Consider the following 23,866-nt stretch of genomic DNA (forward strand, 5'->3'; position numbering starts at 1 on the left):
TTAAGTACTTTTTCTAGCCATCAGATGCAGCTAACGGGAACAAGAAGAAGACTAGCAGCGATTGACTGATCCCCCTTTCACTGACGCTCCTTCATCCTCGCCGCTGTCAATTCGATGTTTGCTGGCTATCGTACTTCATGCCTGGTCTGCTCCTCCTTCATCGCCCAAAAGCCCGCAGGCTAGTTAAGTTAACTAAGTTAGTTAAGCCCTGGAGGGGGGAAAAGAAAGAAAATTGCATCATAAGTAGAATTTTAGTGAGCAAAAAGTGTTAAGGACTTCCATAAGCTAAATATAAAAATAAAATACTCAATCGACGAGCTAGAAGAGTCATAATCCTTGCTTGCCTAGCTATCTATTCCCCTGCAAGGCCAGCTCACGTTTACCGTTATCTTCTCAGCTACCTAAAACACTCGGAATTCGTTGACAGACGCAGCAGCTTGTTCTCACAGCTACCCAACGGAGACCGCAATGGGCGACCAACTCCCAAGCGGCGCAAAAACTCCTAGACGGAACACCCTCTCGCTGACCGAGTACACTGCTACTCCCTCTCCTCCCTCCAAGTCAGAGGAATGTCCGCCAGAATGGGACATCCCCGAGGGCTTCCTGCTGCCAAACGGATACCCAGATGTATGGTCGGCAGCTCAGGTTTTGGTAGACATGGCATACTAACAAGCGGCTGCAGTACATACGGCTCATTCTGACATCTCGAGTATATGATGTGATTCAAGAAACGCCTCTTACACATGCTGTCAACCTCAGCAACCCGCTAGAATGCAAGATCATGCTGAAGCGGGAGGATCTCCTGCCCGTCTTTAGCTTCAAGCTCCGGGGTGCCTATAACAAAATGGCCCATCTACAGGGAGAGAAGCGGTGGAAAGGAGTCATTGCTTGCTCTGCTGGTAAGATACAAGCTGCTCTATCTGTATACGCTTTTGCCCACGTGGTAGTACGTGCTGACACTGTATGACTAGGAAACCATGCGCAGGGTGTTGCATACTCTGCACGCCATTTAAAAATCCCAGCGACAATCGTCATGCCATCAGGCACCCCGGCAATTAAACACAAGAACGTCTCAAGGCTAGGTGGGACGGTCATCCTTCACGGACAAGACTTTGATGCTGCGAAGGAAGAAGCGCAGAGGCTCGAGAAGCTCCATCACCTCACCAACATCCCGCCGTTCGATGACCCGTATGTCATTGCTGGAAAGGCACATGTGGCATGGAACTTCTCAGACAAGCAAACTTACAAAACCTAGAAGCTGTCTTTTGCTGCGTTGGAGGAGGCGGTCTGATCGCCGGTATAGGTACCTACATCAAACGCATTGCGCCCAACGTCAAGGTTATAGGAGTCGAGGCTGTTGATGCCAATGCCATGAAACAATCTTTGGAGACCGGAACACGCATCACACTCAAAGAGGTTGGCCTATTCGCCGATGGTGCTGCCGTACGAGCAGTTGGCAAGGAGACTTTCCGGCTCTGCAGAGAGGTGGTAGACGAAATCATCGAGGTATCAACTGATGAGACCTGCGCTGCAATCAAGGATATGTTCGAAGACACTAGGTCAGTCGTCGAGCCTGCGGGAGCCCTGGCACTAGCTGGCTTGAAGAAATACATATCGAAATACCCTTCAAGGAATTCAAACAGAGAGCTAGTCGCTGTTGCGTCCGGAGCGAATATGAACTTCGATAGGCTTCGTTTTGTGGCAGAGCGCGCCGGTCTTGGAGAAAAGAAAGAAGCTTTGCTACGTGTTTCTATTCCCGAGCAGCCTGGCGCCTTTGCCAAACTTATAGATATTGTAATGCCGCATTCTGTCACAGAGTTCAGCTACCGGTACTCTGGCAAGGAATTCGCCGATATCTTCATGGGAATATCACTTTCCACGTCATCAGATGCCCATGAATTGCAAGCCCTGGCCGCTCAGATTCGAAATGGGGGCATGGAAGCATCAGATTTGAGCAACGATGAGCTTGCAAAAACACATCTTCGGTATCTTGTTGGTGGACGCACAAGTACCCCAGACGAAAGATTGTTCATGTTTGAGTTCCCTGAACGTCCCGGCGCTTTGGAGAAATTCCTCACTACCCTTCGCCCAAATCAAAATATCACTCTCTTCCACTATCGAAACTTTGGAGGGGATGTTGCTAAAGTCCTCGCTGGTATCCAGTGCCCACCTGATGAAAGAGAAGCTCTTGGCGCGTTCCTTCACGATCTCAGCTATCCTTTCACCGAGTGTACGGAATCGCCGGTATATCAAATGTTCCTTAGGCAATAATAGTTCATTCATGAACGCACCTGAGCTCTTATTGACTCATCTGCAAACATTCTAAAGAGTACTCAACGGAGTAATGATTGGATTATCGGGCTTCCACGTATCGTTCCCGCAAGGTAATGCAATTAGTTCATAGGTGATCATTTGTTCTTCAAGTACTCAAGAGAGTCGACTTCTTAATTAGAGTATGCGATGGCATATAATACCACGAATTTTTAATGTGAATGATGACCCATATCGATTTAAGTCGCAGCAATATAAAGAATAGATATATTTTACAATCTCGTAGTTAGCTGTTTTCGAATTGAACCAGCCAAGGACCCAGCCTGGATGGCTTATATAATGGAACCTTGAATCGGAATACGGTTGAATAAAGTTCCATAATGCCAAGACCTCGAAATCTGAGCGCTCACGCGCAACGCTGGACGGCAAGCAATTATTGCAAGATCTCAAGAAATATCAACTGGCACCCTTAACAAACAGCTCCTTCTCATTGAAGCCTGCTGTAGGCATCTCAGAATATTCCGTATCCCTTGCGACCCTGCGACCTTGCTACATAACCACAAGTGACTGTTACGCTCTCTCCCACACTCAACACCGGCACTATGCTGGGCCTTCGATCCCTCCTCTCCACGCCTTCGAAACTTCCACTCTCCCAATTCACATCAGTTCTTCCGCGGAGTATATGCCGAACCGCCTTTATTCGAGCCTTTTCGCAAGCCTCTGGGGCAAACCTTTCAACTAAGTCGATATGGAGAACTTCTGAGACCTTATCAACCGTCCTGAAGAATCTGTGCTCAAAAGGTGTGCAGTCTTTTGGCCAGACCCGAGGAATGAAGACACGATCATCTGTTAAGCGACTATGTGAAGGGTGCAAGGTACGATATTCTAGTTATAGAGTGTGGTGTTGGGTCTACTCTAGTAGTAGCGCTGAGGAGAACCGCCCTTAACACAAGTACCATCATAAGAGATGGGAAACAAGGCTGTTACTAACTTATGCTGCTTCTTCATGTAGCCTGTTCGACGGAAGAATCGTGTGTACATTATTTGGTATGTTCGAGGAAATCAGCTCTTTTTTTTCAGTATGCTAACTGCCATTTTAGCTCGAAGAACCCGAAACACAAGCAGAGGCAAGGCAAATAGGTGAAATAGATGTTGGAATTAAATGTATTTGTACCCGTTTTTAAACAAGGGACTTGAGGGATTTGCAAATCTATAACGTGGTATAGACCATCTTTGCTGCTGTTTTCCACTTTTTAACTTTGTATAATATGATGACCTTACCCAACCTGCGTTTAAATACCATATCTCGTGCACTCTACGTTCAGAATTCTTCAGTAGCGAGCTCAAGATATCTTCCAGGAAGCATTTCATTTACTACTCAGCCTACAACCGCTTATCGTTGTCTCATGCACAGTATTCTAGTATCAATAAACTGCTCTTGGTTTTCGTGTGCTGCTCAATAATACTTCTAGCCTATGTGGTACTGCATAGGTATCAATTCATTTATTACATAATCAGGAACAATGACATAATGTGACTTTGGTAAATTGGCCTTGGCAAAAAGTTTATTTTTGAATTTCCAAAAAGTTTTGAATTAAAGATTTGAAGATTGAAGATTTGTAGAAGCAAATGAACTAATTGGCCTGAAAGGAATCAACAACTGCTTCAAGATGAGAGCTCACACCTTGATGCGACGGCCAGTCCGCGTGTTTACGAATCTTTCGCGCACTTCAATTCGATTGCAGTCGACGACACCGTTTGCCCAACGATGCCTCTTCAACACTCCACTCATTTCCAACAGCACCCCCCTTCCCCGGTTTCCGCTGAGCGGACGGTGGGAGCCCCGGAGGTGTCTAGCAACTGCAGCAGAGATGTAAGCGTGTGAAATCCTCTGAATGAACGTGGACCTGTGGACTCAATTGCTAATTATCTTCTTTTTAATCGATAGCCTTGAGAAAGCCGCCAACCCTGAGGAACTCACAGAAGCCACGATTATAGAGAATATGAAGCCAGATGAAATTAAACACATGTCACGAATGCGAAATATTGGAATTGCTGTTAGTTTCACTCCTTCTGTTCCTGGGTAAACAGTCACTCACCATGTTCTTACGATAGGCACATATCGACAGCGGAAAAACTACTTCGACGGAGCGAGTCTTGTTCTACACCGGACGCATTAAGGCTATCCATGAGGTCCGTGGGCGTGATTCCGTTGGCGCAAAGATGGACTCTATGGATCTCGAGCGTGAGAAGGGAATTACAATCCAGTCAGCGGCCACCTTCTGTGACTGGGTCAAGAAAGAGAATGGCAAAGACGAAACCTACCACATCAACTTGATCGACACCCCTGGACACATTGATTTTACAATTGAAGTCGAAAGAGCTCTTAGAGTTCTTGATGGTGCCGTTTTGATTCTTTGTGCTGTTTCCGGTGTCCAATCGCAGACCATGACTGTTGATCGACAAATGAGAAGATACAATGTTCCCCGAATTTCGTTCATTAACAAAATGGACCGCATGGGCGCAAACCCTTTCAAAGCAGTGGATCAGATCAACCAGAAACTTAAGATCCACGCTGCTGCTGTGCAGGTGCCAATTGGGAAAGAGGACGAGTTCAAGGGCGTTGTCGATTTAATCAGAATGAAGGCAATCTACAATGAAGGATCCAACGGCGAAATCATTGTTGAGAAGGATGAAATCCCTGAAGATCTCCTTGATGTTGTTCAGGAGAGACGAAACAAACTGATCGAAACCCTCGCTGATGTCGACGATGAGATTGCAGAAATATACCTAGACGAGAAAGTACCAACTCCGGAGGAGATCAAAGCAGCTATCCGCAGAGCTACTATTTCTTTAAAGTTCACTCCTGTTTTCATGGGATCTGCGTTAGCTGATAAGTCTGTTCAACCTATGCTTGATGGTGTCTGCGACTACCTCCCCAGCCCTGCAGAAGTCCCCAATTTGGCTCTTGACCAGAAGCGAAACGAAGCTTCTGTCAAGCTTGTTCCATATGCCGATCTTCCTTTCGTCGGACTAGCCTTCAAGCTTGAAGAGAGTAACTTCGGTCAGCTTACCTACATTCGTGTATACCAGGGTACTCTACGAAAGAGCATGAACGTGTTCAACGTGAAGAATAACAAGAAAATCAAGGTTCCACGAATTGTACGAATGCACTCAAACGAGATGGAGGAAGTTGCAGAGATTGGACCCGGTGAAATTTGTGCTGTTTTTGGCGTCGACTGTGCATCTGGTGATACGTTTACGGACGGAAAACTGGGATACACCATGTCTTCCATGTTTGTGCCTGAGCCCGTCATTTCGTTATCTATCAAACCCAAAAGCTCCAAAGATCTAGCCAACTTCTCCAAGGCTATCAACCGTTTCCAGCGAGAAGACCCTACATTCCGAGTTTACTTTGATCCAGAGAGTGAGGAAACCGTCATTTCAGGAATGGGTGAATTGCACCTCGACATCTACGTTGAGCGCATGCGTCGTGAATACCGTGTCGACTGCGTCACAGGAAGGCCTAGAGTGGCATACCGTGAAGCCCTTGGAAAGCGTGTCGACTTCGATCACCTGTTGAAGAAACAGAGTGGTGGTCCTGGTGACTATGCCCGTGTCGTTGGTTGGCTAGAGCCATCTCCAAAACTTGAAGTCAATGAGTTCGAGGAACAAATCGTTGGTGGAAGCATATCGGAGAAGTTCTTGTACGCTTGTGAAAAGGGTTTCAACTTGGCCTGCGAGAAGGGTCCTTTGATCGGCCATAAAGTCCTTGGCACAAGGATGGTGATCAATGATGGTGCTACCCATATGACGGACTCTTCAGAAATGGCATTCAAGAATGCAACCCAGCAAGCCTTTAGAAAGGCCTTCAAAGAGGGCGAGCCCCATATCCTTGAACCTCTCATGAAGATCGTTATCACTGCCCCAACAGAATTCCAAGGTGATATCATCGGTCTGCTGAACAAGCGCAATGCCATAATCAACGATACCGAAACAGGTGTAGATGAATTTACCATCTTTGCTGATTGCAGTTTGAACAGCATGTTCGGCTTCAGCAGTCATTTGCGAGCTGCCACCCAGGGTAAAGGTGAATTTACCATGGAATTCAGTCATTACGAGAAGGCTCCTGGCCAGCTCCAGTAAGTAACCCTTTTTCAATTGCACTAGAATTTTCTGGGTATCGAATGCTAACAATACTCTTTGCAATTATAGGAAAGAGCTCATTTCTGAATACGAAAAGGCCCAGGCTGCACGACATAAGTAAGGCCTCGATTGATGTGCCATTCCAATGTCTCATGCAAGCGAGTTACGGCTGCTGCACCCATTCCGTTCATAATTGCTACCATATATAATCTGCTTTTCCCCGGGATGCGACTATATAAGGTCGCCCTCTTCGCTTTATTGTATATTAGAAAGATTTTTGGGAGGAGCACAGGATGGGTCAGTTTCTTAGATTTCCTCTTTGACAGTTTTGGCGTTTCATGCCGTTCTCCAAAGCATTTATCCTAGTTCTCCTATTCTCCAACGCACCTGTGTACTATAGATTGTACAATTCCCCTTAGAGCTCAAAAAGTGGCCTCTCTTTGTTAACCCTAACCTCAAGGCGATGAGAAGGCCAAATGGGTGGCGATTTATGAGGCGAATATACACAAAAGATAGACTTTCCTGCTACAATCAACCCAGCTAATGATGAATTTAGAATAATATGACTTGATAGATTATATTCTCTATTTCTTCTTATTAAGCTCTAGGAGCGTAAGTCAACTCTGAACGTCTATATTGGTTTATCGAGAAGTCTCAGGAGAGCAACAGCAACGGTATTGAGAGTACCGATTTCATTATGACCTGTGGGGTTGTAGTAGGGTGTTAGCGATTAGTACGGGTAGAAGGGTAATTAATTAAGAGAATAAATAAAGAACATCATACCTCCATATCTAACCCTTTCCCACCTGACTCTCTTTAATGCCTTACTAGGCCCATCCATTCTCTCCCAGACGGTGGATTGGATGACTCCATCTTCAGAAGTATGATTGTGCGTAAAGGATCCAAGCTCAACAGCCATTTCCCCACCAGTAGCTGCGTCCCATACACTCCTTCCCTCACGCCATGGAATATCACGGTCGTTGATAGCGTGTATAATGGTCAAATCAAATGGTAACGACTCGTGGTTCTGTGCCTGTTTTGGGGCAATGCCTGTCAAAGCGGCAAGTCTAGCTGCTGTGTCCCATCGATCCAGGAGGCGATCCAGTATGTATTTCTTTAGCTGTGGGTATTGAAGTAAAGGTGAAAGAATTGGAGGAATAAAACCCATGATGCAGTAAGAGTGCAAAAGCTGTGGGATATTAGTAAATGGTGCCATGAGAATGACTCCTGCAAATGACTCTTTAGCCTTTACAGGGGAGGAGTCTGAAGGATTTCCGAACGTATGGCGTTCAGCTAGGGCACTGGCAACAGCTGTTCCTAAGCTTTGACCTGCAATGACAATCCTTTTGGGGGAAACTGAGAGTGGTGGTGAGGTTAGGTATTTAACTACAGTAAGAGCATCGGTGATTAACCCTTCTTCGGTTGGTTTACCAGTGGATCTCCCAAACCCCCTATAGTCAAAGGCAATGACATGGACCGGCCGAGACGGAGTGGAGGCAGAGAGGAAATTTTGATAGACTTTGGGACGATATCCAGTCCCGATGTCAGCTGCATTCCCATGAACTGTAATAGGGTATTAGTAGGGCGGTAATTCAATAAGATATGCATCTAGATCCGATACGTACGGTTCACGACAACCCTTGAGTTTTTCTCCTTTGCTAACAGCTCGAATGCTGGTGTCTTGGTAATGTCATGAGGAGGCCCTGAAGGGGGTTTCTGTAGAAGCAGTTCCTCATTGTCCTTGTAAAGATGCGTGGGAATAATGTGCCAGGAGTAAAGTGTTTCATTATCAGGTGTAGTAAGAGTAAAAGGCTGGACCTGGGATTCTGTTTCTTGTTAATATGGCAATTATGAGTGCATCAAGCTCGGGGAATACATACTTAGGAACCCGAAACATTCGACATTGTCCAAATCAAGGCATTTTGATGGATTGATTCCATTGGAGTATAGTACGCTAAAAAGAGTATCAGTACATGTGATATACAAATGGTAAAAAGAGAGAGAGAGCTTGAATAGATACCCTCTCTGGACAGCTGGATGTGTCAAGGACAGGACAGCTAGTAAATATAGAAGGCCAGTAGCTGCCAGAAGCCAGTAGGCCTTTTTGAAAATCGGAAGAAGCTCCATGGATCAAACAGTCGTAGTATATCAAATCATCATCAGCCTGTGTCCTGGATCAGTCACCACGAAACCGAGGTTTTATACCGGCCGCACGTAACCTGAATAACCGCAGCTAGGAAAGTATCAGGCCAGCGTGCTTGTCATCAAATGAGCAGAAATATATTATTATGGTGAATTACGCAACCGCCAACCGTGAATATGTACAAGAGTGAAGAAAGCAAATATCCTCCGTCGTTCGGGAAAAAGGAGGCTGAAAATCACGAGCGCAAAGTTCCGCGCTTTCGGGATTTTCCTTTTTAAAACTAACGACTTCAACATCTCGCGTCTTGGCCGCACCTTTGATTCTGCGCGCCGCGGAAGGCCCTTTTCAACCAACAACGAGGCTAGAGCTTTGCCTGTTCAGTTGTCAGCATGGCAGAGAAGCGAAAGCAGCCTGGACCGGGCAAGAATCGCGGCGGCCGGCCCCGCAAGAAAAGACTCGAAGACGCTGCGGAGGCAGCTCCATCTCCAAAGCGACAGCGAAGACGGGAGCCGTCAGCTACGCCTTCGAAGAAGGCCACTGCAACACCTGCGCCGTCTCTCCCCGTAGAGCCTCCCGTGGAAGATTCACTACCTACCAAGATATCCGAGAATCAGACGCTACCGACTCTACCCCGACCGCAAACACAGGGCTCCCTATCAGACTATCAGTCATATGCAGAAAGGTGCGCCTACATGCTGGAGATGGAGATATATTCCGGATAAGTTAACTTGGGAGTCAAGGATCGCTAATATTTTCTCCAAGCAGTGGTGTTATTTCGGCAGCGCTGCATAGATCGCGGACGAGATGGCTTCATGATTGTCTGTTCGAGAAGTACTGGACCAAACCGTCAAAGAAAAAGAATCAACTTCAACCGACATTTCAAAACCCTCCAAAGGACTCAATGATGAAATTAGGACCTTGTACGATGGTTATTGAACCGCATTATTTCGATATCATGCTTTATGCCGTACGACGACCGCAATCCCAACAGCCGAACCAGCAGCAGCAGCAGCAGCAGCAGAAACCCATGGTTCAACTACAGTATACACCCCCAAGTAACTCGAGCCAGTTTCATGAGTACAATCCTCGACTACCTCCAGCTCAAGCGCCACCAATTAAATCTTCCAATACCGTCCCTCCTCCCCAAGCTTCCCGTCAGCCGCAACAGCAATATCAGCATCAACAACCACCATTACCACCACCTCCCCCTGCCCCTCCGCAGCAGCAACAACAGCAACCCCGGCAACCACTCCCGTTACCACACCATCCTCCCCATTCACAGCCTCAAGCACCTCCGCCTACCAATGCACCGCCCCCTGGACCCGCTCATCAACCCCCGGCATCTCAACCTCATGGTCCTAACATCCCTCAAAAGCCGCCAAATCCTCCACCTGGAAAACCGAGCACCGACCCTGTTATCCAGCTCCTCGCCAATAGAGCTGCTACCAACCCCGATCTAAGAGCATTAATGAGGATAGTAGCGGATAGTCAAGCTGACCAGGAACAGCTTCGAGCCTTTCAGGCACACATTGACGAAATAAACGCGATTATTGCTAGTAGAAACTCGAAGGACTCACAACCAAATCAATCACAAGCAAAGCCAGAACTTCCCACGCAGATGGGCGCACATCCAACTTTAACTAACGCTGCACAAAACCGAGTTCATACCCCCATCGCGTCACGCAATCCAGCAGTGGCCCCTGGGCCAGTACCCTATCACCATCAAAATCAACACTCTCATCCCCCGGGACCGCAGTATCCCCCTGGGCCTCCCGGACAGCAAGGGGCAAATTCAATTAAGACTAAACATACCCAGAAAGTACCTCCGCCTCAAAATGGATACTTCCGCCCTCAGTATTCACAGCCAGTTTCACAGCCTGCAAGAATGGATATAAAAAGCGTAGTCTTTGAGTTCATTCTACCCGCAGGCTCGAATAATGGCCCAACCGGAGATCGATATTTATTTCCAGAAAATATGATATTGGATTATTTTCCCGGGAATACTACGGTTATTGCATCTTTCTTAGCAATTAAAAAAATCGGCCCGCCAGGAGCTTCGACGGATTTAGATAAGAAAGCTCCCGTGAAGGTAAGGGGCAAAAAGGCCAAGCTGCTTCAAGCCGCCGCTGCCTCTAATTCAGGTGACAGCCCTCTCAAACCTCCTGCTTCGCAACCTGAAACCGTAAAGGATACCAAAGGGACAAATGTGGTTGCAACTGCGGAAGATTCTAAGACAGTAGATGCCCCTGAAACACCTGATGATAATGCATCTTCAACTTCAGGAACCAAACCCAAAGCTAAGGAATCTAATGTCAAGGAATACTACCAGCCTGTCACATTACGACTACATGCAAGCAATCCTCGAACCCTTGAACCTCTCGGGCGTGTTGTAAAACCTCCTGGAGAAGTGCGGGATTATATGAATGGTGTTATGGATAGGATTGAGCGGGCCGATATCGAATATCTTGCCTTCAGACTGCCACAAGAACCCCGACGAGTTCGTGGGGCTGCAGCAGGAGACGAAATTTCAAAACTCGCAGGGCCTGCCCGAGGCGCTTCAAAGCTCAATGGAACAGAAAGTGAATCAGGTGTGGCCACTCCTCGGCATGGGGACAGAGATAATAATGGTAGCATATCTGCTGAAGAAGTACTGCAAGACCATTATGATCTTCCATCAGGCCTTGCACCTCTCAGACCATGAATTTTTTTTTTTTTTTTTTTTTTTTTTTTCCCATTATCTTTTATGCATTGTCGGCGTATACCGCACTTTCTTTTGGGTATCAGGGAGGGAGAAGCATCTTATGAATCTGCATCAATTAACGGGATAGAGTACATGTTTGGAAAGGCGTGGCTCAAAAATCAATAACATTCTTGCAACTTAGTCATTATTATTACTTCATAAAATCATTAAGACAGTTTCTCCCGCTGCTTGACTCCTATAACTTCTCTTTTGGCGACCGTTTTATCGGCGTCTTGCTAAATCTCCAATGATCCCAGCCATTTCCAACAAGGCTCTCCCAGTCTGTTCCTCGGAATCACCACCACCAACATTTAGATGGATTTCCCGGCGTCTTTCAGCTTCGCGAGCTTCAAAATTCCAATTAGCCTGCTGGCGCGCAACAGCATCAGGTATATCGCTATTTGCTGTGGAGGTACGACTGTGATATGGTGACTGTGCAGGCGTGGGCGCCGTCTGAACAACCCCCCAAACTTCGATGTTATAGATTGATATTTTAATCGTTTCACTTTCTGCTTTCGATGGGGGGTGTGATGGAGACCAACGTGCGATTCCAGGGGGAAGAAACACGCCCTCCTCATGACTTAGGCCATTCGACATGACGAATTCAGCATTTTCCAGAGCGGGGTCGATCCACATACTACCACTACCAGCAGGCGTAGGGCGGCTTGAGTCCATCGATGTGCGTGTTGGTGGAGGTATTTTGCAGCCAATAGCTATACCAGACTTGGTAGAAAACGATACCACAGGTAGGTTGGATTTCAGAGAATTGATTGATGGAGAACCCTGCATTACTGCATGCCTAGGACCTAGCTGGAATAGGCAGGGTAGTTGGTACTGATGGGATGTGTCATAGTGGGACGTTGACGTCGATGCGGGTATTTTCCAGGGTTGCGGAATATATGCTCCAACAGTTATTATATCAGCTTCCTCACCAGAAGAATGACTATTAGAACCTGTTACCAATAAAATGCTTGGAGCATCCCAAGTAAGAACGTTATGCGAAAAGGATGTCAGAGATTCGCCATGGGTATCAGAAGAAAATACTCCGTGTAGACGTGTTCCATTCTGCAGAAAGTTGGGAGTTGGAGATGAGGTCGAAAGGAAGAAGGAAAGATGGGAGATCACTGCGGAATCTAGAATGCAGGGTTTGAAAGACCCTGGAAGGATTATTGGCGGGTGTGAACATGAAAAGGACAACTCTGCCTTTTTCTGTTTCTCTTCACTAACTGAGCAAGTTCCTGAGTCCTTTCTCCTGGACAAGTCAAGATTCTTGCTGAAAAGTAGATGCTCAAAAAGTGGAGTAAGAGAATCAAACATGTACGGAAGGGAGGTCGAGATCACCCAGTAGAAGGTCTCGTAATCTATCCCTTTGGTACGGTCTCCGATGTCGAATGAAGTGAGAATGTTTTCAACACAGTAACGAGCAGATTTTAAGGACTCCTCATTGAGCTGAGAGAAATATTCTGAGGTCTTTTCGCAGGATTGTAACGGGCCTATAACAACAAACAGCATCAATAACCGTTGGAATGTGTCAAATGAAATTTGAGCTTCGTAGACGGTCCGGTCAATGCGTTGGTCATGCTTAAACACTTCAATAGCGTCCAAAGACTCAAGTGCTGCAAGAACTAGGTCATCGTCATCATTGTAGTCGTCGGCATCATTCGAAGGTTTGTCAACTGAGAACCCTGCTTCATCAGATCGGGTTTTGGATTGACCCTGCTCGTTATCCGACTTGTCCCCAGATTTGATGGGAGAATCTTCCTTTCTTCTGATATCTGCGAGACTTCCAAATAGTAGCTTGATACGGTCTTTCTTTCCTCTTCGCAAAACCTTGCCGTAGCGGTCTGTCAGCAGAACAATTACTTTCACCATGGCGTCAAAGGTGAGAACACTTGGTGCTAGAGTATTTTGAAAAGGGAATGCTCCAAGGTAAGAGACCATGCGAAAAATGACTGGACCTGCATCAAGAGTACCAAGGCCAAATTTCTCGTCACCATCCGGTATGCCCAGGAATCTGGATAGAACTTCTTCGTTCCAGTAGTGAATGTCGCCTTGTTTCAATGCCAACGAGTAAAAATTATCCTTCAGATGGGTTAATTCCAGCGGTGTGAAACATTTTGATGCAAACCGATGAGCCAGAATGCGGCTCATTTCCTCTGGGAAGGGTTAGACATGCATACTCATTAAAAAATTCCGACATTGCCCTGTAGAGTAATATACATAAGTTGGCTTCCTAGACTTACCAGGTGACGCTCCATGACCACTGGTACTGGTTGATTGACCAGCACCCATAGTGACGGTAATTCAAACTGCGTGAGATAAGTAGTCTAGGTACTGTTAGGTAGTGTAGATATTGACATCCGTGCCAGGTAGTTACCCTGCTGGTTCGTTCAAGTCTGGGTGGGGATTGATATGGATTCTAATCCGGGGGGTTTTCCGGAGGCTATATAATCCGCAGAAAAAGATGGGTGAATGCGCCCGATTTAGAAATTCCACGCTAATGTCATTTTTAGGTAGTTTATCATATAATTGTTTTGATCAATGACTGTATATCAGCCTTTTTGCTTCCAGGTTGCAGCCTCGAATGTTGTTTCTTGTTGCTTATGAATTTGGCTTGGAACGCCAAGTCACGTGGAAGTCGCATGACACGTCATACTAGTTCTTTTTAGGCTAGCGTGTAGTTGTTCTAGACCTGCGGCTCTTTGTCACGTGGATAATCCCTCAAACGAGAGGTAAAAATAGAAACTCGCTTTTGTAGCAGGCAAGTATATTGCAGCAATTAGAACTGTTATAGTGATATATGGTTCAGTATATGGGTGCTTATATACTTGGAGAACAGTATTTTATAGATGTGTCACTATTAATCGCTAGAAAACTATCAAACAAGAACCACACCGACGCCGTGCCTCTTGCGCTCATCAGGCTCATTGTTGCTATCAACGCCACCGGCAATAGGTGCTGTTCTGTAATTGAAGAGATAGTAGTGAAGCTGTCCATCTCCAGCACCAAACTTGAGCTTTTCGAGGAACAGAGGGTTATCGTGTAATGTCAGGGCATTGAATACATCGAATTTCTCCTAAATAGATCGGTCAGCAGGGAGAGTTACAGGGTGGACTGGAGTGGATAGAAAGATTACCTTCTTAGCGATAATCAATGCGTCATTGATAAGCAGCTGCAGACGCTCCTTCAGACCCTTTTCATTTTCGGCAAAAGCTGTCTCTGTCGAATAGTAGTACAAGTATGCAGCTCTGACATTGCTATGTTTCTCGTTTTGGATCACAGAGGACTCCAGAGAATAAAATGAAAAAAAGTCCGTAATTTGATGGGTATCTCTGTCTTCGACGACGAACGAATATACGACAGTCTCCGATGTGTTTTCCTTGTTGATGAATAGATGTTGTATCTCCTCTTCACTGAAAGTCTGCGAGAGCTCAAATCGTTTCATGTAACGGTTTAGAAGGCTAGACACTGCGCTGACATCTTTGGCTTCCATCGGTCGTAGTCCTGGTGTGGCCGTCGCTGATGGCAGCTGGTTTCGTGCAACCTGCCGGGCTTTTGTAGAACCTGCTGGCAGACCAGAAAACCCGACTTCATATAGCTTCAACCAATCCAGAGCTCGGTGGTAATAGCGACATGAGCTGATCGGCGTGGGCAGAACGATGCCGACAGTATAGACAGCTTGGAACACGCCTCTCAAATAACATCTTCGAGTTATTTCCTTTATCAAAACCGGCGCCAGACGCTTGGATCGTAGCTTTTTGTGGACGCATAGGAAATCGATACCGACAGATCGTATTATTTTTCCACGTACACAAATTTCGATAGGAATACCACAAATGGCTGCCACTAGCTTCCTGGATTTTGAAGCTCGAACTCCAACGTGCCAATCGCTAGTCCATCCAGGCGCCTTAAGGGCCCTTATGCAGAGTTAGCTAGGTTCAATGAACGACAAGAGGTACATTAGTTTAAAGCACCAACCAGTTTAAAAAGTCTTTCGAGTAGTTAAACCGAAACATCTCGCTCTCATCCTCCACGTAATGGTCTGTAAGGAGCTCATACAGCTCCTGTGTCTCTTTATCATCGTTCAGGTCCAGGGTAACCCATTCAAACCCATCAATCAACGGACCTGGCGCCTTCGGTACAGTCGCAATATCAATCTCCTTGATCGGTCCGTCCACTATTTCACCCTTGTCGTCGAATCTTATAACCGGCTGAGTTTGCCAGAACTTATATGATGCCATATCCTTCTTGTTTTTCGGGTTGGCCGCAAGTCCGGCTAGCAGATCCTTGATGTCCATTTTCCGCATCAATTCTGCTGCCTTTTCACTATCCAGGCCGGCGAGTTCGCCTTTCAACGCAGGGTTGGAGTCCATCAGCGCCTGTGCCGCTTTCGTGCTGAGTTCTATCGTTGCTTTGCCCTTGCCCTTGCCCTTGTCGCCGCTGCTCGTGGTAGTTGAGCCATTCTTGCTTGCGCCGCTGTCGTGTACATCGTTCTGCTGGCCAGGGGCCAGCTCTGCGTCTTGTTTATCTGCCATGCTGCGGTCAGCGTCTTAGTTGTCGGCGTGCTATCCAAGCTGAAGGAGAAGTTGGCGGGGATGAGGGGCAGAGGTGTGCGGGTTGGGCTTTATTTAAAAAAGATTTCATTAGGAGTTTAGTTTCTGTGTCCATCATGTGGTTGTGACCCCTGGAGTTCCTCGTTTTTCCTTCTACCGCGATTTCGTTAGGCGCATATCATATTTGATATTCTCGAGGGGGCTTGGTTACACTTCAGCATTTCTCTGACCCGTGGGCTTGAACAGGGGTTATTGTAGCCGTTTATTTGGCTAACTAGATGACTATTAATATTAGCTACTCCCACTCTACCAAGGTTAACTAACAGCTATCTACGGTAATCCACGTTGGAACCTTGTATGAATCTGTCCTTCAAATAAGCAGGGAATACCTATACAAGGTGCAGATATTTAACGTAGTAGAAGGTACGTCTAGATCAAGTTTGATAGAGTGATCTGGTCGTGCGCATATGAGTGATCGAGTGACATGAATTGTGGCGCTTGCTAGTTAATAGAAGTGCTTCCAGGCCCTGATACCAGGCTCTATGTAGAAAAAATAAATATAAAAAACAACTCCCGTTATGGAATCATGTTTCAAGTTGAATGAGAACACCGGGTTAAAATGCAAGCACATGTCGAAGCAAGTACGGAGCAGCCGAAAAGAAAGCAAAAAGAGCCTAGCTGTGTGGAACACAGCTTTAAGTCCCTTTGACCTGAGGATTCGTCTCTAGAACTTCAAGGAGGCCGCCGATAAGGTGTAAGCTGCCAGTGGCCAATACACTGACAGAAACACTCTCTGAAGAAGAGTCCTCTTCGTTGTGTGCTGCGGCTATATTGCGCGCAGTCTCCACGGCTTCTTCTATCGTGGCCTTGACTTCCACTTCAGTGTTTGATGACAAGCTATGCCATACCTTCGCTAGGTTATTCTGAACGCTGAGTTTCTCAACATCTGAGGCATCTGTATTGATGCTCACGAGGTCTGGTCGGTATCCCGCCTCTTTGAAAGTCACATTCGTGCAAAATATGGCATGGGTAAAGACACAGTTGCCGGCAGTCAGTGCTTTGTGAAGGGTATTTGCCAGCGCTGTGCTGTCCCGCGTCTGCTGGTTAAAAATCAAGATGCAAGGTTTCCTTTTGCCTTCAGTAGGCCGTGTCTGTGTATACGGCAGGCTTGAGAACCAGTTCCCAGCAACTTCAATACTATCGGCCGTATGTCCTCCATCGATGTGCCAGACCAAACCCTTTTCCTTTCTGATTTCACATCGGCCACCTAGTTTTACCCCTTCGAGGCCGGCCTTGAACTTTTCGGGTAGAGGGGTCTGGTCGGCGTACGATGGTACATCAAGGAAGCCAAGTTTCTTTAAAAATGAGCTACAGATAGCTACTGCCAGCTCTGCATTTTTGTTTTGAAACTCGCCTGAGAGGCCCAATGAAATCTTCCCGGGGACGAGGTCCGGGTGGCCCTGTGCGACATGCAGTTGCGTTTTTCTTTCCTCCGCCCGTTTTCGAAGGACACCCATTGCAGTCTCAGGCTGTGGTGCGGTGTAGGCCACGGTTCCAGGCTTCATGATCCCTGCCTTATGCCACGCTATTTCTTCGATGGTCGAGCCCAACATGGCCACATGATCGATCCCCAGGCTGGTTATGCCTTCGACCACAGGGTTCACCACAATATTCGTTGTGTCGTACTCCCCGCCTATACCACACTCTATAATAGCAGCGTCTACGTTCTCCCTCAAGTATGTGTGGAACGCCATTATGGTAAGATATCGGAAGTAGTTCGGTTTCATATTCGGCCCTTTCGGATCCTCCCCTCTGGCGCGCGCATCTTCTTCCAGCAGATCCCATATTTCAAAAAAGTATTTCGTGAATTGTGCCTCGGTTAGTGGGGAATTATTAATTTGTATCCTTTCCCGTACGAATCGAAGATGAGGAGAGGTATAGAGGCCGATCTTTTCAAACTTAGGGGTTGACTCTGAAGTTGAGGTATCCGCATTCTTTTTCTGAGTCAGGTATTGCGATAAAATGGATGATATAAACGCGCATGTCGACCCTTTGCCCTTGGTACCGGCGATGTGTATTATATTCAATCGATCAAAGTCAGATGACTACCAGTAAAATGAAGGTAGAATAACGGTTAGCAGAGCGCCTGGCAGCTTTTCGGGGGCAGTAAATAGGGGACTTTAGCAACTCACTTTGTGTCCTATTTTCCTGCACCACTCAATTGTTTCTGGTATTGACTGCTCGTTCAGAACACGACCAGACTGGCGCATAGCATTAATAATGGAGAAATTTGTTTGAAGCGAATTCAACGCCGCAATAGCGTCCTGCAGAGCAAGTCCTGTGTCAGTCGAAAGCCCTCCGGCGGGGAGCCGTGTGGACAAGCAATAGGTAGGCTTACCCCATATGTCCGATCCATCGTAGAAATCTGGCGGCAGGACCGCGAGAGATAGTGAGTACGGGATTTCAAGACTATATGAGCCCAATGGCTTCTGATTAGCATCGAGAGTTGTGAAAGGAGCTGCTGGGGGTTTGTTCTGGTTCTGCGCTTGCCGTTATTGCGTCTTCCATCCCTCCTTTTGACGTTTCGGACCGAAGAGAACTTTTTCTCTTATCGGAGCTTATCGCGCTGCTGCAGGAACAGCCAAACATGCATAGGAGCCGAACACTTTTTCGTAGGCAAAGATAAACCACCTGTCGATGTTATCGACATGCTGGAGAAGCACAAGGCAGCATGATAACTTGTATTAAACATATTGTTACTATAAACTCGAATGGGCCGCAGCAGGGAAGGAAAAAGAGGAAATGCAAAAGGAGCCGCGTCTATACACAAAATTGATACAAAAGAAAGGGAAGACAGAAAACCCGGTCTATAAATGTCCATCTACTCTATCCTCTTTTTGCCTTCTTCCATAAAGCCGAGCCGTGCGTTACTCACTCCTCGCTGGCGTCCCGTAGTCGGTATAAAGTCACCAATGAGCTTATCCTTGCTCGCCCGACGAAGGGCTTCTGCATATCCTTCTGCTCCTGTTGCAGGGGTGTTGAGTTTTGGCCAGTTGACCTATGTATCTAATTAGTAAAAAAGACGGAGGGACACCCGAAACACGAACTGCCGGCTACTTACATATAACATGCCGTGAGAATGTATGAAATTTAGACACCAGGCAGCAACTACTATCCAAAAGATAAGGAAGATCCTCAAGGGCCATCCGGTAGAGTCTGGCAGCTGGCGAGTGAATGTAGCTACCAATATCATGAATATTGCTGCTCCTAAGATGTATGGGATGGATTGGATAACTAGGGGTCTTCGGTCGGCAAACACATATGATGCAGTGCTGGAGGGGAGGTAGGTGCCATGGAAGAGATCAAAGGCGTCTTGTCTCGGTCCATCCATAAAATTATTCAAGATATACCTGGTGATGGAGTTGTTGCCATCCTGAAGAGCACCGGCCTTCGTTCGCTCACCGGTTCGAGTGAAGTCGGTCTTCAGAGCGCCGGTCCCAGAGTACGACTTTGAGACAACATCTGCGTTGTCAGCCCACATATTTCGGAAGAGGTCTCGGAAGACCAAATCATCATCAGTCTTCTCTCCTGGCATCAAGATACCGCAATCGATAAATTGGCGGGTCAAGGTATATCGGCCAAGCATGCTCTGAACAACGTTCGTTCGGTCCAGACAATCCATACAATTTGTTCGAACGACTGAGGATTGCATTCTTCTCGCTTCCAGAGTACCCGATGGGTTACCTAACGACTCAATGCCACTGAAGTACTGGCCGCGCTGGAGGCCCTCATTCAGTTGGTTCAAAAGAAGTTCCGCTCTGTGCCACTGCAGACCTTTGGTTTCATTGTGGAAATCAAAGTATATGTAATGGAGTCGGTCCATCAGTTGCTCTTTACTGGAAGATTCTAAGGTATGCATTTTTTCAGGAGAGAGCATATCGGATTCCTTTGCTTCGGTTGGCGAAGATAAGAGTAACCTCATCATCTGCTCATAGGCCCTTTTCATCTGCTCTTCGCGACCCTTTTGATTGACCAGATTGACGAGGAAGTTCTCTCCGTAGATCTTGATTTGGTCCGAGAAGTGTTTTCGAGCTGCTGAAGATGCGGCGTCCACACCACGCACGGCAAGTTTTGGAGTATAATGCAAATTGTTCACTTCAGCCCAGTAGACTGGAATACTTCCACGGGTCTGAACAAATGATAGGACCTGCAGCTCCTTGTGGCTCTTCTCTCCTATTTTGCTGTCTCCTATACCAACCCCTCCTGCAAACCCAGAGACTGCTCCATTTGAATCGTTCAAAATAGCGATCTGTTCTGTCTCGTTATAATTTGAGACATTTCCATGTTCATCAATTCCACGGGAAAAATATCGGGTGCCTGCTCTGAACCTCGAACGGCGGGTTATAAGAGCAAAGGTAAATGGGGTAGATTTGATTTTGGCAGTAGTTATACGCAGCATGCCAAACATGACTGGCAATATATACGGGTCAACATCTGACGACTGTCCACTCCTGATCCCTGTATTTTCGGATAGCCCGGTGCTAAAATCTATCAGGTCCGTCTGTATGAAACGGTTCCAAAAAAATCGGTCGTCCGCTCGTTTCCAAAGAGGCAGTGAAAGGTCACTCTGGGACTGGCGCTGGAAACTATTGGTGATATCAAGCGAGTAGGAATAACACATCGGCCCCGTGGCCAGTAGTTTCTTTAGGAGTGCGAGGTAGGCATCTTCGTCCGGATCGTGGAGAGGAGTCTCACGGAGAGGTAGGAATTCAGTCGCAACGACCTTATATACCATATGTCCCCTCAGTCTCCCCATCGGCTGTTCTTTCGTAATGACAATGACATATTTATCTACAATATTTAGTTTCATTCCCCCTACGTAGACCAGATATCAAAGAGGGGAGCAGGCGGCGGTCGTACCAAGCTTCAATTTGACAATACCCAATATTCCAGCAATGCTAGAGACTCGTTTCGCCTGATGAGTGGAGGCCTTCTCAAGTCGCAAGTCGCCTGTCGGTCGGTCTATGACCAAGCTATGAGCGGTGGAAGCAGAGGCCGATCTAAAGGCATAGCAATGCGGCGAGGCGTAGAGGTTGATGTCGCGGAAAGGGAGATTTGGCGACATGTTTTTCGGGGCAGTCCGGACAGGCTCGCCAGGCTTGAGTGTAGAATGATGATAATAAAAGGTATCTTCTGTATTCAGAACATAGCCTATTGGCCTGCTGGGTTTTGCAGAGTGTAGCAGGGTAATAAACAAGAAGCACTTGCTTGCGGGATGATGTCTTGTGGACAACGCAGGAGGTTGGCGAACCGCGACGCTAACTAGTTAGCTAGTCCGTTCACGTTTATGACGGCTAGGCAGTTTCAGCCACTGACTTGGTCGTTTATTTATATATCAAACACGCCGGGGGGGGGAAGAGTATTAGCAGAAGACTGGAGACTACTCCGTTGGTTCTGATTAGGAGCGTTAGAAGAATTCCCTGCTCTTGATATGCTTCGCGATGAGATCTCAAGGTACACGATAGGAGAGCATGGAGTACTATTATTGCCTTAACATTCATCACTTTTCAATTACGACGGTACCCTTGAGTTACTAGGACCACGATAAAGTCTTAAAACGCATGGTTTATTCCGATTATTGCTGTCAAATCTATCAAGTAGCAAAAACATAATGCTTGGTTCGTGACATTATGTCCTGCAAACACCATTTGACACCACCCTAGGCATTAAGTCATAGCTATCAACTTCCATCGTAGTTGCTATTATATCATGGAGCATATATCCTAATAGAAATAAGATACCATACTGAGCAAAAGGGGAGTCTGTGATGAAGAATCGAAACAAGTTTTCGAAGCAGGCTGGATATTGACTCAGCTGAAAACCATCAAATGACGAATTGTTCGCACCGGAAAGAATAGCGACTCTATCTTCAAGGCCAGTTAGGGATTCTTCACCAATATCAATTGGGAGGGGCGGGCGTGATAGCCAGAAGCCTATTTTTTCTTTCGTAGAAGACGGTAAATCGAGAATAGATTGCAAATAGAATGGGGTGTAGTTGAGCCGGTTGCAATCGTGGATTATCTCCACCCTTTTTGGGGTTTTCGTTGCTACTGCAATATGTTAATTATTGATTAAATATTTGGATCATCCGGCAATCTAGGTTGTAAGGCCGCATTGCATCATCAAGGTGAAGTAGTCAAGGTTTAGCCGACTTGAAAACAATACCAGGAAGCTGATATGTGTGGATAAGTATTTGTTATGTAACTGCGATGGGTAAAGATGGAGCATAATCGAGGACTTGTAACGTGTGATAGCGCTATGCCAAGTTGAAATTTATGCCATGTAGATGTACTGATATCCACGCTGAAACCGACATTTCCAATCCCAAGCCTGCAGGCAGTGAAATGAAGTACGACGACACACCGTAACGCTGGGCTTGCAAGACATAGAAGGCGTAAAGCGTACATCGGCCGCCGTGTTAGGGTATATAGGTGTAACGACGGATCCGGAAGATGATTAATGAGAAAGGAAAGGCAGGTAGGTAATCATCTCTTCCCGCGATACCGTCCTCGTGGATATCTGCCATCTCGGCCACGGTTCTCTCTCCTCCACTCTCTCTCCCGCTCTTCCTCCCGCTCCTGTTCCTCTCTGATCCTTGCTCGTTCACTTTCAATCTCCTCCTGCGTCTTTTCCACTCTGACGGTCGGTTTGGGCAAGTTTTCTGACCAGCGCGGGTGGGCACCCTCTGTACACGTCTTCCCAGCAGGACAGAATCCCGCAAGGTAAAACCGACACAGCTTCCTTCTCACATGTCGTTTGGCGCAGATAGGACCCAACGGACAGAATCCTTGGTCATAATGTTCGCATTGCGGCAGCTTTGCATCACCAGAGAGATGCTGATAGAGACAGTCATCCCCGTTGGGGCAAAATCCGTTACGGGAAAAGGACTGGCATTCTGGCATCCGCCGTAGGTTGTACTCGTGTAGATATTCACATTTCAGCCCTTTCTTGCACAGGCCCTTGAGATAATGCTTGCATACCAGACTCCCATGCGTGGACGAAGGGGCTATCGCGGGAGACGAAGAAGTCGATATGCGAGATGGAGTCGGGTGTCTCTCAGCACAGAGCGGGCCGAGCGGACAGTGGCCTTCTCGGTAGGCCTTGCAAACCGGCACATCGGAAGCAAGGGCGAAGCTGAAGGATTTGGCAACGAAGTCTGAGAAGGCAAACTTGGTGAAGTTGGGGTCTCGAGGCGTTCCGGGCGAGACTATCTGGTCTGCGATTCTCTGGACTTCGGCCATGACGACGACAAGGACAGCGACGGTGACGTCTCCCTTTCCCGTTGTGCTCTGTTGTGCCGCCGGTCGGGACCTTGGGAGTGTAAATATAACATGAAACGTGTGTCTCGCGTGCTGGGCAGCCCAGTCTGGATGTGTATCTGCCTGTCCCGTTCCCCCAGTGTGCCTTGCAGAGCTCCTTGAGCTTTCTTTCTCTGTTTTCTTCGCTTTCTGTACGTCTTTTTTGGTCGTTTGTTTTTTTTTTTTTTTTCTTTTTTCTTTTTTTATAGCTTTTTGGCGTCAAGCAAGCAGGTGGTATTATGTAATATAGATCACGTGAAGGTTTCTTGATATAAAACTCTCCTCGAGGAAGCCAAAGCAAGAGAACAGGCGGGAAAAAGGGGCAACGGAAGAAGCGGCCGAGGAGGCAAGATAAAAAAAAGGCCGAGGACAGGAGGCGGATCGGTCGGTGAGGGCTTCGTGCGATCGCTGGGCCTGGCGAGGTATCGCGATGCTGGGCGTCTAGACTTGGTCTGCACCATGCCTCGTGTGAAATACGAGAAAGCGCAAGGAAGCCATACCAGTTGATTGATTATGCTTGCTTTTTCCCGAGCACTAAAGTGAAGGGACTTTCCGTCCGTTCGCGACTGTGCTGGCGCTACTACTTGGGCTAGTTACCCCAAATTTATACTCCGTACACCCTGCGCTGCCCCGGCTCGATGACAGCATCATCATC

General features: G+C 47.0%; 10 protein-coding genes across 13 annotated transcripts; 4 read left to right on the top strand and 6 right to left on the bottom strand.

Moving 5' to 3' along the window:
• Nucleotides 1-468: 468 nt before the first annotated feature.
• On the top strand, nt 469-2,271 carry TERG_06915 (threonine ammonia-lyase, biosynthetic; the record flags this gene model as incomplete). Its single annotated transcript, XM_003232877.1, has 4 exons — nt 469-627; nt 683-899; nt 972-1,188; nt 1,233-2,271. 4 exons carry the CDS (start codon nt 469-471, stop codon nt 2,269-2,271), a joined length of 1,632 nt encoding a protein of 543 aa, XP_003232925.1.
• Nucleotides 2,272-2,873: 602 nt separating this feature from the next.
• On the top strand, nt 2,874-3,411 carry TERG_06916 (ribosomal protein L36; the record flags this gene model as incomplete). Its single annotated transcript, XM_003232878.1, has 3 exons — nt 2,874-3,146; nt 3,284-3,318; nt 3,372-3,411. The coding sequence occupies 3 exons, from the start codon at nt 2,874-2,876 to the stop codon at nt 3,409-3,411; spliced, it is 348 nt and encodes a 115-aa protein (XP_003232926.1).
• A 530-nt stretch (nt 3,412-3,941) lies between these two features.
• On the top strand, nt 3,942-6,538 carry TERG_06917 (elongation factor G, mitochondrial; the record flags this gene model as incomplete). The annotated part of the gene is made up of 4 exons (XM_003232879.1): nt 3,942-4,144; nt 4,220-4,328; nt 4,387-6,413; nt 6,487-6,538. 4 exons carry the CDS (start codon nt 3,942-3,944, stop codon nt 6,536-6,538), a joined length of 2,391 nt encoding a protein of 796 aa, XP_003232927.1.
• A 630-nt stretch (nt 6,539-7,168) lies between these two features.
• TERG_06918 (uncharacterized protein) lies at nt 7,169-8,544 on the bottom strand (the record flags this gene model as incomplete). Of its 2 annotated transcripts, XM_003232880.2 has the most annotated exons (4): nt 7,169-7,980; nt 8,043-8,243; nt 8,298-8,371; nt 8,438-8,544. In XM_003232880.2, 4 exons carry the CDS (start codon nt 8,542-8,544, stop codon nt 7,169-7,171), a joined length of 1,194 nt encoding a protein of 397 aa, XP_003232928.2. The 2 variants fall into 2 exon arrangements, with proteins under 2 accessions (XP_003232928.2, XP_047604675.1); XM_047748687.1 differs by having other exon boundaries at nt 8,298-8,544.
• Nucleotides 8,545-8,900: 356 nt separating this feature from the next.
• TERG_06919 (uncharacterized protein) lies at nt 8,901-11,261 on the top strand (the record flags this gene model as incomplete). The annotated part of the gene is made up of 2 exons (XM_003232881.2): nt 8,901-9,242; nt 9,326-11,261. The coding sequence occupies exons 1-2, from the start codon at nt 8,950-8,952 to the stop codon at nt 11,259-11,261; spliced, it is 2,229 nt and encodes a 742-aa protein (XP_003232929.1). The 5' UTR covers nt 8,901-8,949.
• Nucleotides 11,262-11,522: 261 nt separating this feature from the next.
• Nucleotides 11,523-13,451, bottom strand: TERG_06920 (uncharacterized protein; the record flags this gene model as incomplete). The annotated part of the gene is made up of 1 exon (XM_003232882.2): nt 11,523-13,451. One exon carries the CDS (start codon nt 13,449-13,451, stop codon nt 11,523-11,525), a length of 1,929 nt encoding a protein of 642 aa, XP_003232930.2.
• A 727-nt stretch (nt 13,452-14,178) lies between these two features.
• On the bottom strand, nt 14,179-15,835 carry TERG_06921 (glycylpeptide N-tetradecanoyltransferase; the record flags this gene model as incomplete). Its single annotated transcript, XM_003232883.1, has 3 exons — nt 14,179-14,376; nt 14,437-15,217; nt 15,279-15,835. The coding sequence occupies 3 exons, from the start codon at nt 15,833-15,835 to the stop codon at nt 14,179-14,181; spliced, it is 1,536 nt and encodes a 511-aa protein (XP_003232931.1).
• Nucleotides 15,836-16,548: 713 nt separating this feature from the next.
• Nucleotides 16,549-18,123, bottom strand: TERG_06922 (uncharacterized protein; the record flags this gene model as incomplete). Its single annotated transcript, XM_003232884.2, has 2 exons — nt 16,549-17,958; nt 18,046-18,123. 2 exons carry the CDS (start codon nt 18,121-18,123, stop codon nt 16,549-16,551), a joined length of 1,488 nt encoding a protein of 495 aa, XP_003232932.2.
• A 453-nt stretch (nt 18,124-18,576) lies between these two features.
• TERG_06923 (uncharacterized protein) lies at nt 18,577-21,251 on the bottom strand. 3 transcript variants are annotated; one of them, XM_003232885.2, is made up of 3 exons: nt 20,774-21,251; nt 18,975-20,704; nt 18,577-18,911 (listed from the first exon to the last, which is right to left on the bottom strand). In XM_003232885.2, exons 1-3 carry the CDS (start codon nt 20,976-20,978, stop codon nt 18,735-18,737), a joined length of 2,112 nt encoding a protein of 703 aa, XP_003232933.1. In that variant the 5' UTR covers nt 20,979-21,251; the 3' UTR covers nt 18,577-18,734. The 3 variants fall into 3 exon arrangements, with proteins under 3 accessions (XP_003232933.1, XP_047607081.1, XP_047607082.1); XM_047750295.1 differs by having other exon boundaries at nt 18,577-20,704; XM_047750296.1 differs by having other exon boundaries at nt 18,975-21,251.
• A 15-nt stretch (nt 21,252-21,266) lies between these two features.
• TERG_06924 (mRNA 3'-end-processing protein yth1) lies at nt 21,267-23,816 on the bottom strand. The gene has a single exon (XM_003232886.2). The coding sequence runs from the start codon at nt 23,152-23,154 to the stop codon at nt 22,399-22,401; it is 756 nt and encodes a 251-aa protein (XP_003232934.1). The 5' UTR covers nt 23,155-23,816; the 3' UTR covers nt 21,267-22,398.
• Between the last annotated feature and the right edge of the window lie 50 nt (nt 23,817-23,866).

This window comes from Trichophyton rubrum, assembly GCF_000151425.1.
Source record: "Trichophyton rubrum CBS 118892 genomic scaffold supercont2.8, whole genome shotgun sequence".
NCBI classification, from domain to species: domain Eukaryota; kingdom Fungi; phylum Ascomycota; class Eurotiomycetes; order Onygenales; family Arthrodermataceae; genus Trichophyton; species Trichophyton rubrum.